Source organism: Medicago truncatula, chromosome 8, assembly GCF_003473485.1.
Source record: "Medicago truncatula cultivar Jemalong A17 chromosome 8, MtrunA17r5.0-ANR, whole genome shotgun sequence".
Lineage (NCBI taxonomy): Eukaryota > Viridiplantae > Streptophyta > Magnoliopsida > Fabales > Fabaceae > Medicago > Medicago truncatula.
Genome location: NC_053049.1, coordinates 29,548,402 through 29,565,154, shown reverse-complemented (window position 1 = coordinate 29,565,154; position 16,753 = coordinate 29,548,402). Strand labels below are relative to the sequence as shown.

The window sequence follows — 16,753 nt, the reverse complement described above, 5'->3', positions numbered from 1 at the left end:
TGCCAGAATGGAAATGGGATAGTATATCCATGGATTTTGTGACAAGTTTGCCGAATACTCCTAAAGGGAACGACGCAATTTGGGTTATTGTTGATAGGTTGACGAAGTCGGCTCATTTTTTACCGATCAATATTAGTTTCCCTGTTGCCCAGTTGGCAGACATTTATATCAAGGAGATCGTGAGGTTGCATGGTGTTCCTTCGAGCATTGTGTCAGATAGAGATCCAAGATTTACTTCTAGATTTTGGAAAAGTTTACAAGAGGCTTTGGGTTCGAATTTGAGATTGAGTTCGGCTTATCATCCACATACAGATGGTCAGTCGGAGAGGACAATTCAGTCGCTAGAGGATTTGTTGAGGATTTGTGTTCTTGAGCAAGGAGGAACTTGGGATAGTCATCTTCCGTTGATCGAGTTCACATACAATAATAGTTATCATTCAAGTATTGGAATGGCACCTTTCGAGGCTTTATATGGTCGGAGATGCAGAACTCCGTTGTGCTGGTTTGAGTCAGGTGAAAGAGTAGTCTTAGGACCAGAGATTGTTCAGCAGACTACTGAGAAAGTTCAGATGATTCAAGAGAAAATGAAAGCGTCGCAGAGTCGACAAAAGAGTTATCATGATAAGCGTAGAAAAGATCTTGAGTTTCAAGAAGGAGACCACGTGTTTTTGAGAGTCACTCCTATGACTGGCGTAGGACGTGCTTTGAAGTCAAAGAAGTTGACCCCGAAGTTCATTGGTTCGTATCAGATATCGGAAAGAATTGGAACGGTGGCTTACCGAGTGGGTTTACCACCGCATCTTTCGAATTTGCACGATGTTTTCCATGTGTCGCAACTTCAGAAGTATGTCCCGGATCCATCTCATGTGATCCAAAGTGACGATGTGCAAGTTAGAGACAACCTTACGGTAGAGACTTTACCAGTGAGGATTGATGATCGTAAAGTGAAGACGTTGAGAGGCAAGGAGATACCTCTCGTGAGAGTCGTTTGGATGGGAGCGACTGGTGAAAGCTTGACGTGGGAGCTTGAGAGTAAAATGCTGGAGTCTTATCTAGAGTTGTTTCCTTGAGGTAAATTTTCGAGGACGAAAATCTTTTAAGTGGGGGAGAGTTGTAACGCCCACTTTCGTTAAATTGTTTATTTAATCGAGTTTAGGCGATTATATTATATTTATATAATATATGCATGATTTTGGTATGCTTTGATGATTTACGATGATTTGAATGATTTGATCGATGACATGATAAGTTATGAGTTTTGGAAGATTTGATAAGGATATAAGAATTATTTTATTGTTAAATAAAATAAAGATTTAAAAATAATATAAAATATTTAGTTAAGGGTTGTTTTGATATTTTAGATAGTTTTGAGGGAGAAAGTGAGATAACATAAGTAATTAGGAAGAGATATAAATAGGAGAAGACCTAATATTTTAGAAACTCATTGTACGTGAAAACTTTTGGAAAAGGGAGAAAAAGCTTAGAAGGGAGAAGAGCATAGAGAGGGCTGCGATTTCTTCATAACCAGGTAAGGGTGAGACTAATAACTCAGTATTGTTAATTGAATGTGATTCTGATGATTAGTTAACAAGAATTAGGATTGAATTGGAGAAAATGAAAACTAGGTCAAAACCTTAGAATTGATGATCAAACGGTGAGAATTGGTTTAATTGATGTAGAAAGTGTTCCTAGACCTTAGATAATGTTTATGACGAACTTTGGAATCAAAAACAAGCTTAGAACCATGTGAATCGTCGAGTTTTTGTGAATTTAGGAAGTCTGGCCGTAGCGACATTCATCGCTCGCCACGGCGAGCTATGAATCTCGCCTCGCGAGTGATGAACATTCATCGCTCGCCTCGCGAACCCTGTTTCCTCGCCTCGCGAGTTGTGCAATGCAGCTCGCCATAGCGAGCGACCTTACTCGCCTTAGCGAGCTAAGGCAGAGAGCATGTTAGATTTTGTATTTTCGACTTTTTAGTTGGACCTTGAATTCCTTAGAGTGCCTGAACATACCTAGTAATGATTAGGAATGAATGTAGGGCAAGATTAGACCCATAACAACTTTAGTTTGGGAATTGTTTAGTACTCGCCATGGCGAGCAAGAACTCTCGCCTCGCGAGCACCTCCAGCCTTGAGTGTTATGAGTGTTTGTGCGATCTGTGTCGCACGTTTTGATCAAGAGCGAACCCCCTTATGATAATAAGACCTAATGATGACGTTAAATGCAGTCTGTAAAGCTGTTTAAGATATGTTGATATTGATTGAGTATGATTAATGTATTGTACATTTATGTAAGATATGGAAGTGTAATTATGATATAATTGATGTGCTATTGATATAATGATATCATCTTGTTATGTGACTTGATTATGCTGCTGCTGTTATTTAACTAAGTGCATTGTATATATTTATATATGATGAAATGATGACGTTTAGCTCCAAATTGTTGGATGCATGTTGATATGTTGATTACGATGTTTTGTTCATAAGAGTCCATGCATAGCATCTCATTGAGCTTAGTCCTCACCACGTTTATTAGGAGCTTTGTTCTCCGCACGATTATTAGGAGCTTTGTCCTCCGCACGATTAAAGTATATTAATACTTATGATGACGATTGGTACCACATGCATATAAGGAGTCTAAGAGCATTGTCACATTGTCATGTCCATAATGCTATGTTGTTGATGACGATTGAATAAGTGAATACGTGATATTTGTTTATTGAATATGTGAATACGTGATACTTGTTATTTGAATATGCAAAGTTATCCAAGAATGATTATGATGTTAATGTTAATTATGATTCGAATTACTTTGATTAGCATTATTTTGTTATGAAATCTCACCCCTTCTGCTTGAAAATGTTGCCCTTCGTATGGGTAACTTGCAGGTGATCGTGCTTAGTGTGCAGTTGCTTATGTGAGTAGCCTTGCCTCACTGTGTCGTCTAGTTCGCTCTGATACGTAACGGGATGGGGTTATATGTTATACATGCTTCATTCTCTTACGTGATTAATATGTTATTTTAAATATTGATATGGATTATGATATGAACTGTTTGATGGGGCCTGCATGCCAAAACGTTTTATGACTATGATATAATATCCGCTGCAATGTTTAAGATATTGGTTAAATTATTATTTAACTGTTTTGGATTATGTTTTATGTGATATCCCGTTGTTTATGATGCTTACTCTGATAAATGTTTTTAAGAATTTTTATGTTGGGAAAACGGGGTGTTACATAGTCTATCCATAGCATTAACATCAAGGTACCTGCAAGGAGAGATAGTTCTAGAGATTAGAGATTTATACCTATTTCTTTGCTCGGAATCCTTGAATTGGATCCCATGATTGCGGGTTGTTGATTGCTTCTTGCTTGCACCACTTCCGGAGGCTTCAATCTTCTCACCTTTCGTTTTTGATGCCATTGACCTTAGCTTGGTTTGGGTGTGGGTGGATGAATGTTGGTGAAGTTTGGAGAGAATTATGAAAGAAGGATGAAAGAGGTGATTTGATTTGAATACGGGAATAAAAAATAAAAAAAATAATTTTTTTTTTCCGCTAATGGGTTGGCACGGCCGTGCCACCACAGGCACGGGCCGTGCCAACTCTCTGGAAAAAGAGGGAATATTTTTTTTTTTTTGGGTGGATTTCTGGTCAATGGCTTCAATTTTTTTTTTCTTCACTTTTTCGCATCATATTTGGACAAATACCTACAAGACAAATTAAAACAACACAAAACAAACAGAATAAAAGCAATTAAACTCGTGGGTTGCTTCCCACGAAGCGCTCTTTTAGAGTCATTAGCTTGACGATTAGAAGGTTTCTCTACCCAATACCCAATCTTTCCCAAAGGGATAGTGGCATCAACCTGAGATTCTCTCCCAAATAACACATAGCTTTCTCAATGGTTTCACTCTCAATCACACAAGGGGTGGAATCCAGTTTGATTTTTAAGTTCTTGAAATTGCTTGGATTGCTCCATAGCATGTTTTTCTAGCAAAATTTCCAAGCTGGATTTCTGAGGGACTCTTTCGTTGTTTGCATAAACGGATGGTGTTGTTTGTTGTCCAAATGTATAAAATTTTTGCTCGGGACTTTTAGCAACACTACCTAGTTGGCATTCAACACCAGTATGGTCAAGTATTCCACAAAATTCACAAGGTGGTGAAACAAGAGCAGGTGTGACGAGGCAAAAACCCACTTTCAGAATATGACAAGGCAATCAACAAGCTACAAGTAAAGTACAGAACATATATCGTCGAGTACGACTTCGACACTGTGAGTATACTTTCATTTTCGTTGTACAGAACAAGCTATTGATGGGATAAAACCGCAAGTGCACGGTCTTACCGAAGTAGTAAAAATAGAGTATCGTTCCGACAGGGAGTTAGGAATTCAATTAACTTTAAATAATGATTAGACTGAAGGTTTAGAAGGCAGAAAGTTGTATTTTTAATTGAAAGAAAATAAAAGAAAAGAAATGATAAAAGCCTTGGGATTATTGGTTCATCTAAATGACAAGTCCTTCACAAACCAAACTATTAAACTTATGACCTTATGTTAGACCTAACTTCTAAAGACAGTTTCTCTTTTGTTCCTCTAGCAAACAAGCCTATTTCGCTGACTTGATTACTATTAGATTTTGGTCCTAAGTTGCAACCAAGCCTATTTCGCTGACTTGATCACAATTTAGAATCCTTGAAGTTCGAAACTATATGTCTCAAAGATTGTAAAGACTATTTCGCTGCCTTTACAATCTTTGTCTAAATTCACTTGTTCGAATATCAAAACTCCACTTTCGTTTTATGAATTGATATTTGAGATGATGGACGAACAATTATCAAACCTTCCACTTTCGTTTCCACAGTTTGATAATGGTTAATCCATGTTAAAGCGGTGAATTTAGATTAGAGATTAGGGTTACATGAGATTAAGGTTTAAAGCTTGGTTTGATTAGGATTATGTCATTAGACTTATCCAACAATCCCAAGACAAGAGAAGTCTACTCACTGACGTTCATTGTAGACAAGGAGAAGAAGAGAGAAAACATAAAAGTAAATAACAAGAAAGTAAAATGAACTTTTATTAGAAAGACAATTGTCACATATTGTATTCCAAGAAAAGATGAATATTTGTGATGGCTAGCTACTCTATTTATAGTTTTTATTCGACTTAAAATCTAAGCAATCACTAGAATGTTCCACAAGTAAACTAAAACAGAGTAGCTTAAAATCTAAGCAAAAGCAGCAAAAGTAGTTCTGGAGTGTGGCACGGCCGTGCCAAGCCTAGCACGGGCCGTGCCAAACTTCTGACTTTGGGGAAGATATTTTGTCTCCAAATCTTCGTATTTTCGTACCGAATCAACTCCAGATCCCTTTCTTTTGCTCCAAGACTCAATCCATCAAATATCTGTTCCTGAAATATAACAATATGGAATTAAAGTAAAATAGTTCAAAAAGAAAATAATATAAATATAAAATAAACTTAAATCTAATTAAAACAAAACTAAATAACATATTAAAATAGATAATAAATGACTCATCAGCTATAATGTTGTTTTTAAAATTATAAACAGATAGTTGTTGAATAGTGTTGTTTGCTAAATTTATAGTGCTGTTTGCATATTGTAAATGTTTGTTCTATTTTAGAAACTAATTGTTTACTATATATATTGTGCTGTTTTGTATAAATGTTGCTATATGAAAACTGACAGATAGTTGTTTGCATAAACTAAATATTTGTTCATAAGCCACATATTTGCCTAATCGTGGATATTAGTTATCACCTATTTGTCAGTTTGTATTCAATGTCCTTTTTTTTTTAATTACGGTAGGTCTTGCCTACCATAGTGTGATAAACAAATAATTTTGTTGTTTTCACTAGGGTGCCGTATGTTTGCCAAGTTACTAATAATGTTGTTTATATGTGTAGTGCTATTTGCAAACCATGGAATTGAGTCATCTTAGAAACTAAAATTATAACTAAATCTATGCAATGTATCTTATGTATTTTATGTTTTGCCTTGGATCAATGATTCTATTCTGGTCTGGCTGAGTTATAATTGAATTGGTTTAAATTTGTGTTTCAACTCATGAACCACTCAACCATTAAAATGGTTCAGTTTTTTTATCATTCAGTTTGGTTCAGCTTAGTGATATGGTTTCAGTTAACCACATTTTTCACACCCCTAGATTCAAGCAAGTGTTGGTATTATTTTTTTATATTCTTAGCAAGGTTAAAATCTAAAGAAGTGATAAAATATTCTTAGTTGATTACAAGTTATCTGCCACAATTTTGAAGATTCATTGTTCTTTGTTGTTTGTTAGACGTGTCAAATACTAAGTTGAATTTAATTTGATGGTTTCTTTTCTTTCTTTTTACCCTATTTCTTCCTGAACAACTTTTAACTTGGATTATCCCTTAGATTATGAAAGGTTAACTTGGATTGGATTTGCAATGGTCAGCTTCTAGATGTCACAATAGGATATTTTATGATTGCATTAGTATGCCAATATATGGATGTTGGAAATCAATGGTGGGGTGGAGCCGGAGATATTGTTCTAGCTCATGTCAAAGTAGGTAAGACATAATCAACACAAGGTAAACCAATTTTGTCTTTGTGAATTAGTTTTTTTCTTACTATTGATTGTGTTCCCTTCACCACCTGTTTGTTATAATGCTTCATTGAACATTCAACACATATTTGCCTGATGGTTGGTTGTCTGTCACACTCCACTGAGTTTTGGAAATGTTTCATCATTTGCCTTTCATGGTTTAGGTTTAAAGTTATGCATTACACATCTCATTGTAAAACAAGTAAAAACTAATTTTCGCGTCTAGGATAACATTCAATGTATAATTTTGGAGAGCATTTGAGGGTTCAACTTTGTTCTTCATCGATATATTTTTGGCATCTGAGGAATTTGCTCTGCATTAAGTCACTTGCTTACCGAAATTAGAAATTTTACTTCTTTAATATCTCATAATTAAACCTTATAAGATACACATGAATTCTCTCTTCCTTTATGTCCTTCACGCGTCCCAGTCTCTCTTCTAATTCTCTCCTTTCTCTGATTTACTTTTTTATCAGTTGGTTTGTATTTTTTTAATAAATAATGAGCTTACAAAATATTTATTTCTCCATGTTGTGCTCCAATGATTTCAAACAAGAAAATTATTTGCTCATTATTTGTACTATTTTATGAAGATAGTAGTGTGGCATATGAGAACGATAAGGACCTGAAGGCTATCAAGCTTTGATGTGGCTTTTAGGGACAAGGGAAAATGAGGAAGAAAAATCACTATTTGTTATAGTATACTCTGTATAGGTAATGCCTCCCAATTTTATCTGATTTCAAGTTACAAGTAATTAGAATTGAGTTTTAATATAGTTGTCTTTGACTTCGAAAATGTATATTGAGAACATAGCACAACCAGTCATGAAAAAATGTATATTAGGATAGCTTATGAAAGCTGATTTTTGTGATTATGTTGATTATTGCTTAGGATAGCTGATTTTTTTCCTCCATAAAGGTTGGTTTCAATGAAAGATTTTTTTGTTATAACCGTGTAAGTCATAGCCACCATAGTGTAGCAGTAGGCAAAAAGGTTTCTTCTGTAGCAATTTTCTGGTGTTGTCGTTGTCTCTGTGCTGCTGCTGTAGTGTGTCTGCTGGTGTTGTTATTACTATTTTTCTGGTGTTGGGTTCGGCTGTTGTTTATGCTGCTAAAACCACTGCTGTTTGGTTGATTGCAGGTGTTGTCAGTGTTTGTGCTTTAGTCAGTTGTTTGAGCAGCAGGTTTTGCTTCTTCCATGTAGGTGTTTTGGTGCTGTTTGGCGTGGCCGTGTTTTTGAGCATTGGCCCTTTGTAATCTGTTTTTCTGTTCGCATTCTTAGGTGTGTCTTACACCTTAGTTCTGCTTAATATAATTTTGGAAGAAAAAAAAAATGACATGGCGTTGATGAATCTTTAGATTATTTTGAGTTTGATGTAATTATGGATGATTTTCAATTAATTCAAGATGAATTACAACATTATTTTTGTTGAAACTTATACCGCAGTTTACGTGTTGTACACTAGCAAATATGAATTTAGAAATTATCAACTATTCTTTTAATGTAAACTATAGTTATGTTGAAATATTTTAATATATTATTGTTACAAACTATATCAAGAAACCATCAATTATCCGATAACACAATCATATTATTTGGTACCAAGTCTCCGTAATAGGTACTCTCTTCTTTGACTCCACAATAAAAGTAGTTATCAGGTACCAATTCTTACATAACAAGTTCATTTTATTGTGGATGGTCTAAGTACACTTTTTGTAAAAAAACGCTACTCAACTACTTACGAATTGAATCACGGATCTCTTTCTTAAACTATTTAATGTCTCAACCCCTTACACATTAGAATACAACTTATGTGATAGAAAGTTTGTTTAATATATGTTGATTTATAAATAATAATTTACTCAAATGTTAAGTAGCACATCAGACCCGTGCGGCGCACGGGTCAAAAGTCTAGCGGTAGCTTAATATTATTAATTCCTAATTCCAACCCAAAACACCGAAGACGTTTATGACGCCCCATTTTGTTTAACACAGTTCTAATACCTCCAGAATATCCACAAAACCAAAAATAATTCATCATATCCTTGACAAAACCATCCAAAACATACCTCTCCTAATCAATAAACATCACAAAACGACTTCTAAACCATCCATAAATACACAAACATAAACCACACCACTTATACACATACACCTAACCAAAATCCACCACCTAATTACCCCAACCAGAGATACTAAAACATTAACCAAACCCATAATAATCCATGTTCAACCTTTGAAGCTCGTCAAAGCAAGGTATATACAAGCAACTTGTAAATACTAGAGAAGAAGCAAAGAACAACCAATGGCAATCTTCTTCAAGACAAACTGTGAACTTTCTTAGCCCTTTCTTTATTCCTTTATCATGCTAAAACATTGAGGATACCTGAGGTTACAACTATTCAGGAAGTTAAAGATCTGATCAAGATGAGTTTAGAAACTCTCATGAGTGACCTGATGAGTAATGAACTATAGTTGAATCATGATGAGCGGAACAAAAAGTAAAATCAATAGCGCTCAAGTCCAAAGGTAATAACTAATAAGGTTAGATATTTCCAAGCTCAGGAGGAAAAAATTAGCTATTAATGGTACAACCTAAGATACAATGTACCTCCATCATCCAACAATCACCATTTTGATAAAAAGATCAAAGAGTTAAAATTATCAAAATTAATAAGGTCCATGGTGGACCTTCTACAATATTGGTCTACCTTAAATATTTGGAGTTAAAGTTAAAAGAGAGGAATCAAATTAACTAACATAATCATATTTGAAGGACCAAAATAAACAATTTAGAAATTATGCGACCAAAATAAAATACAAAAGTTAATTAAGGGACCAAATGTCCAATTAATCCTTTTATTTAATGTATAATTTTAAATATATTATTTTAATTATCAATGATTCAACAGAGATGGATTGCGGTTGAACAATTCATTATATGTGTGGACACTTAGGTTGGTTCGGGTGCTAACCCCAATCCGGCCCAAACCACGAATGCTACTTTCAAGCCCAATTTCGACTGTGGGAGAATCGGTAGGCATGGCAATGGGGCGGGGTGGGGACGGGTTTTACCTCCCCCGTCCCCATACTCTATTCTCATATACTTACCCGTTACCCTACCCATATCCAACGGGGGTGAGAAATAGAATCTCATCCCCATGCCCATATCTGGAGTGAATCATTTTTTAATAAAAAAAAAGATTTTTTTTTCAAACCAAAATGGCAATATTGTAAATCATTATGTTCCCTTTAACATTTCTTTAACATAATGATTTGATTGCTCCTTTAAAAATCAAAGGCAATTTTTATATCGGGAATTATTAAACCAAATAACATAAAAAAAAAACCAAATAACATAACCAAAATATCAATGTTCCAAATTAACCTATATGATCCAAATTATTAAAATAACAAACATAACCAAATCCAAACCACATAATTGTTCATCAAAAATTTAAAATTGCTAAAATAAATAGCCACTTAAAAGTTGTCTTCTGTTCTTTTTCCATATGCTACCTACATCTTCAGCTTCACTCTTCAAAATGGGAAGTAACACCACTGGCCAATATTTCACCTATATAATAAAAAATACAAGTTAAACTATAAACATTAAAGTTAGTAAATTGGAAGGTAGTATTAAATAAATGGAATAAAGATCTTACATTCATCATCAGGTTCTATTTCATTGAGTAAAGTTGCAAACTCATTACATAATTGAGAATTCACATCACCTGTAAATAATGCAAATGCAGTACAGATGGTAGTTATCTAAAAAATACAAAGGATTTGTCATCCCTTAAGATATGTAAATTGAAAGAATAGTTTAAAAACATACCATTGTTCTCCTTGCACCATAGCCAACTTCTAGCACACATCAAAGCCTCCAAGGTTGTCCAATGAAGTCGACTACGATGCGGGCTTAAGATATTTTCACTTGTACTAAATGTTGATTCAGAAGCTACTGAAGTAATAGGAATTGCTAATACATCTTTTGCAATTTCTTGCTTCTATTGTTTCATTTGGTGGTGGTTGAGATGATGAGGGGGTGAGACCAGTAGTAGTTTGGTGTGTACTTTCTTGTGAAATGATGAGTGCCTGAGAATCACCAACATTATCCATGTCCATTTCCTGTTGATTTCAAAAAAAAATCAGAGTTTTTTATCTCTGATTTATGCTTACAAAAAAAATCCAGGACATTTTGAATTGAATAAAAAAGTTGAGCCAAACAAATGCAGAAAAAGGCTCAATATACAGGGAAAAAATAATTTTATTCTCTAAAATCATGTCCTCATACAAGATAAATTTGTGTCTATCAATACATTACACGGAGTGACAGAACCTAGCAACTTGCTCATCATATTCATTGGCATTGGAGTAGCTAGTGGGAATATGGTAGGCAAAGTGTAGTTCAAGAAACCGCTTCTACTAGGTGCTCAAAATATTCATCATGATATACTTAATGAATTTAAGAATTTATCATGACATGTGAAGTAATAACAATAAGAAATATCCAAATATGCAATAAAAAAATAAGAAAAATCCAAATATGCAATTCAGTTCTCTATGCCTAATCCAAACATGACATTCAGTTCAACGGAGTGACAGAACCTAGCATTTCAAGTAATAACAATAAGAAAAGTCCAAATATGCAATAAAATTATGTGTATTGAAAGCAAATTCAAAAAATGTAATAAAATCAAAAGAGAAAGTTTTAGTCCTATATACAATTCTCAAATGTGTATCGTATATCAGTTAGGTGCCTATAAATCAACACCGATTGCAATAATATTGAAGACAATTCTCAAATACAGATTAAAAAAATAAAACTGGTGATATTTTATGAGAAAGGGAAACAAACCGATCTTGTGTTGGACGTGCTTGGTCTGGTAGAGCCCTTTTTGAATTACCTGAAAACAATTCATATACAAAACAAAATCGATATTGATAAATTCAGATAATAAGGGAATGAATGAAATGAACCCAGAAATGTGATCAGCGTTGTGAATGAAATGAACCCAGAAAACCAATATTGAATTACCAGCTTTGTGAGCAGCGTTGACTGCTTGAGAGAGAATCCAGAAAAGTGTCGTCTGACAATGACATCTGCCTTTTGGACTGGAGTGAAATGATCTAGCGTTGTGTTTCTATTTATATAAAAGGGGGTAAAAAAGTAATTTTTTACATTTGGGACGAGTATGTGTATGGGTTCGGGGTGGGTAGATATAACCCCGTTACCCGTCCCATACCTGTACTTTGAAATCGGGAAAAACCCAAACCCATAACCAAACCCAGCCAAAGCGAGGAAAACCCGTCAAATCGAGATGAGTATGGGCGGATACCCACGAGGACGGGTATTGTTGCCATGCCTAAGAATCGGTTTGAACGGATTACAGCTTTCCGGTTCAGCAAATTGTTCAGTTTGGTTGGCTCGGTTTGCCCATTTTTGGTCGCAAACTTTTTTTTTTATTAATTCAGAGAATATAATGAAGTTCTTAGTAAAAAATCAAAATCAAACAAATCGAATAAAAAGATTTATTTTCTGGATCTCGAAAACATCAACAAATAAAAGTAAAATGCATCTCCAGATCTTCTAATCAATTGTAATTAATGCTTTGCATGAGGCCAAATGTTGGTCAAGCTTGGCAAGATTGGGAGAGACAACAAATTTAGAGAGTGGAAATTGACAAACGCTACAAAGGGTATCCGACATGTTGAGGCGGGTGTCGGGTTTTTGTCTACCTCCACTATTCAATAGTGTCACACTATATAGTCATTAAACTATGGGAAATGTTAACGAGTGCTCCCGAAGTACTCTTTAAGGACTATAAGTAGTAATTATTTATGAAAAAATGTGTAATCAATACATTGGAAATCGAAACATTTAACTTTCTTTTGAAATAATTTCTTATTTTAAAATGCTTAAAGAGTGCCTCTGATCGGAGGCACTCGTTAACAACACCCTTAAACTATACTATGCCAGCAAGTGCTTTTTTTTATTTTACCAATATGTCAGCTTAACATGTCTTCACTACTACCATATTAGTTGAATGAGCCCCTCTCAAAAAAAATAAAATTAAATAAGTTAAACAATGATGATGAAATATGATAACATGTTCTATGTACGGTCAAAATCTTATTTATTTTTGTGAAATCAATCACATTCTATCACCTTCCTTCTTATACATGTCAATGCTAATGTGTTCCTTTCCAATTTAATTCAATTTAACACCTAGATTATTATTTTTAAACAGTTTAGCACCTTGATATATACCCACATCTTTGATTTATATTTAATTTGGAACACAATTGCAATGCATGAGTTTATTTTAACTACGTTGTAAAACTTCAAAATTCTAATTTCACAATGATGGTGTACTTGATTTCTCCCTCAACTTAGAAATCTCTTACGATTGAGAAATGATATTTATATAACCATTTTATTACAATGTTTTGATAACTTTCTCTTTCATACTTACATTATGTCTCTTATTTTTCTCTTTATATTATTTTGGATCAATCAAAAGAGAGAAAATAAAAGTTGTCACAAATGATTGTACATATACCACTGCTTGTTACTTTACTCATGGTTCATTGAATATTTGTTGTCTCCATTAGTTACTCATTAATCCTTTAGATTATTTAAAAAAGCAATTCCTTCATGCAAATTAGAAAAAAAAAATCATTATATAATATTATTTTTAAAATCAAAAGAAAGATTATATTTTGCATGAAGATACGTGAGCATCAAAGTACATCAATGACATGAAAGAATATTGAAGTTTCAATCTCAGCATTGATCATCGTAGTGACAACAATTTTGTCATGTTCTTGTCTCTACACGGATGCCAAAGTTATTTGTCATCAGATAGAAGAAACTTTTGGACACACTCACAAATATTGAAAATGGTTGGAAGACAAAAAAATAAATAATGTACATTTTTTAAATAATTAAATGATATGCATTTTTATCTATGTCAAAATTTTCTATCCAAAATTTTATGACACTCAAGTATTTTCTGTGTCAAGAGAGCTATAATACAAAACAAGGTTTTAAATACAAGTCCGTTACCACAAAAACGGTTGTGACAAAAAGGTATAGGTAGCCACCGGTACCGTTTTTACCTGTTTTTAGGATGAGATGAAAAATCACACTGAAACGCTTGTTACGACCGTGATAAAAAGTCGATACAACCTTAAAACTCCGTTGTGAATGCGACACACCATTACGGAAGCGAAAAACACAGGAGATTGTGATGAGTCAATAGTATCTCATATTCCTTTCATCATCTATTTTCGTGTTGTATAGTGTTGTAATATATAAAATAATAGTTCAATTTAAGTTATTATACATTATATGATAGAATAAATGATTTAATAATATTTGTGGATTGTTGTGATTAATTACACCGCGATGACCGCAATCTATAACGCAACATCTGTAACGACCGAAATCGCGACAACTTTAATGTGACCGCGACCATTATTTAAAACTTTAATACAAAACATATACTATTTATAAATTAGTATTGCATACAACAACAAAGAAACCCGCAACACTCTTCTATATTTTTCTCTCAATCTGATCTAAGTAGAAAATATTGAAGAAATATAACCAAACATGAATAACCAGCTTAATCACATAATTCACACCCTCTTTATCTTCACTATCATCATTCTTTCCACACTCACTGTAAGCATATATAATTCAGTTTTTCATTTTGTCTAATATGCGTGAATACTACTGCATAACCTTACACTAAAATTGGTGTATCTTAGATATATAATTATTTTAATATGTTTCAAAATTTGAATTCTTGATGTTTTAGTCCCTTATGTCAATGCAGGAAGGTTTTGCAGTAAATCATGCAGAAGAGAAAAGGAAAAACTCATTCACTCCAAAGGCGTATGCAATTCGGTATTGGGACAGAGTGATCAAAAACAACTTGCCAAAACCATCCTTCATCCTCTCCAAGGCGTCACCACTTAGCGCCACCGATGCTGCAGCTTTTGAAAAGCACGCTGCCGCCAACACATTATCCACAAAGTTGCCGGAATTCTGCTCTGCCGCACATCTCTTCTGCTTCCCGAACATAAATCCACAACTTTGTCGTAAACCCGTTCTCAGAGGATTAGGAACCAACATTTTCAAAGGATATGGTAAAGGAGTTGATTTAGATAACAAGTTTAGCTTCGACAATTACGGTTTTACTAACCCTTTCAAAGATTACGCCAAAAGAGGTATTTCATTCGGCATCTACACTAAATCTTCTTCAACTAACTCCGTTACCAGTTTGGTGGTTGAACCAGGTAAGTTTTTCCGCGAAAGGATGTTGAAGGAAGGGACTGTTATGCCTATGCCAGATACAAGGGATAAGTTACCACCTAGGTCGTTTTTGCCACGTTCCATTTTGATCAAATTGCCCTTTGCATCTTCTAAGTTGAACAATATGAAGCAAGTTTTCAAGGTGTCTGAAAATTCCTTTATGGAAAAGATGATAGTGGACTCATTGAGTGAGTGTGAAAGAGCGCCAAGTAAAGGTGAGATCAAGCGTTGTGTAGGTTCGCTTGAGGACATGATTGACTTTGCAACTTCTATTTTGGGTAGCAATGTGACGGTTCGGTCCACTGAGAATGTAAATGGGTCGAACAACAATGTTATGGTAGGTCAAGTAAAGGAGATAAATGGTGGGAACGTTATGGAGTCAGTGTCTTGTCATCAAAGTTTGTTTCCTTACTTGCTATATTACTGTCATTCGGTGCCAAATATTCGAATTTATGAAGCGAATCTTTTGGACCCTAAGTCTAAGGTGAAGATAAATCATGGTGTTGCGATCTGTCACTTGGATACAACTGCTTGGAGTCCCACTCATGGTGCATTCATGACTCTTGGGTTCGGTCCTGGTCAGATTGAAGTGTGTCATTGGATATTTGAGAATGATATGACATGGACTACCGCAAATTGAGGAAGCTGCTCCTCCCATGCAATATGGTTCTGAATCCAAGCAACTGGTTTTTTTTTATTTTTTTTTATTAAGAAATAAATAAATGGCATGCTTTCCGTAAAATGTGTATTATTTAAATAAAGGGTAAATTACACGCGTGCTCTTTAAGTTTGAGGTTTGTAATAGATTGATTCTTTAAGTTATTTTTGTCGCACATAAGTCCTTTAAGTTTGAGGTTTATAACAGATTGGTCCTTTAAGTTATTTTGATCACACATAATTTAAGTTTGTAAACTTTTTCGATTTAGTCCTTTTGCCACATCATCTTAAAGAACCAATCTATTACAAATCTCAAACTTAAAGGACTTATGTGTGACCGAAATAACTTAAAGGACCAATGTGTTACAAACCTTAAACTTAAATGACTTATATGTGACTAAAATAACTTAAGGGACCAATCTATTACAAACATCAAACTTAAAGGACCTTAGGTGTAATTTAACTTTAAATAAATTGTTTGCTAATTATGACCTTATCTTATTATATGGATGTGTAATAGTACAGTTTTTTCATGAATCCAAAGAAAATATAATAAAGAGAATAAGATATTTTGAGATGACTTTTTCGTTATTCTTATTTTATCCTTATCAACTCAACTTCTTTTTAATTTTAAATTTAAATTCAAATCTACACCATAATTATAGGTAATTTGAAAAACCAACTACCTATTTTAGTTGAACTTTTTTGTTAACTTTTTTACCGATATGTAATCATATTTTAACATCACTTAAAATAAAGAGTGAATATCTAATTTAATTTATGACGAAAAAAAAAAAACATTTTTTTAAGCAAAAAAGGAAGCTGCTAAGGTGCAGTGAACCCCCAAAATATATAGATAAAAAGAGATAAGGATACATAAAGGAGGAAGGGGACTAAACCAAAACTTTCTCAAAGAGAAAAAAACCTAAAATTTGGAACACTAGTTTTGTTTTTGACATATGATTCCCTAGCAAACAAAGGAATACTAGACCAATATTCAAAAGAGATTAGAGATAATCCAAAGTTTGCAAGGGAATCAACAACTTGGTTCCCTTCTCTAAATATGTGAGTAACTATACAATACATGTTTTTGAGTCTAAACATTGCATCATTCCACCTGTTTTTGACTTGCCAAGGAATTAAGCTGA

The 16,753-nt window shown here is 34.1% G+C and overlaps 1 protein-coding gene and 2 long non-coding RNA genes across 3 annotated transcripts; 2 read left to right on the top strand and 1 right to left on the bottom strand.

Moving 5' to 3' along the window:
* Positions 1–3,956: 3,956 nt before the first annotated feature.
* LOC120577370 (uncharacterized) lies at positions 3,957–7,493 on the top strand. Its single transcript, XR_005643443.1, has 3 exons — positions 3,957–4,285; positions 6,432–6,607; positions 7,219–7,493. It is a non-coding gene; the product is annotated as an uncharacterized lncRNA (long non-coding RNA).
* Positions 7,494–10,123: 2,630 nt separating this feature from the next.
* LOC112417212 (uncharacterized) lies at positions 10,124–10,552 on the bottom strand. Its single transcript, XR_003007761.2, has 3 exons — positions 10,461–10,552; positions 10,288–10,356; positions 10,124–10,199 (listed from the first exon to the last, which is right to left on the bottom strand). It is a non-coding gene; the product is annotated as an uncharacterized lncRNA (long non-coding RNA).
* A 3,658-nt stretch (positions 10,553–14,210) lies between these two features.
* LOC25501333 (polygalacturonase 1 beta-like protein 1) lies at positions 14,211–15,746 on the top strand. Its single transcript, XM_013590524.3, has 2 exons — positions 14,211–14,315; positions 14,470–15,746. The coding sequence occupies exons 1-2, from the start codon at positions 14,244–14,246 to the stop codon at positions 15,586–15,588; spliced, it is 1,191 nt and encodes a 396-aa protein (XP_013445978.2). The 5' UTR covers positions 14,211–14,243; the 3' UTR covers positions 15,589–15,746.
* The last annotated feature ends 1,007 nt before the right edge of the window (positions 15,747–16,753 follow it).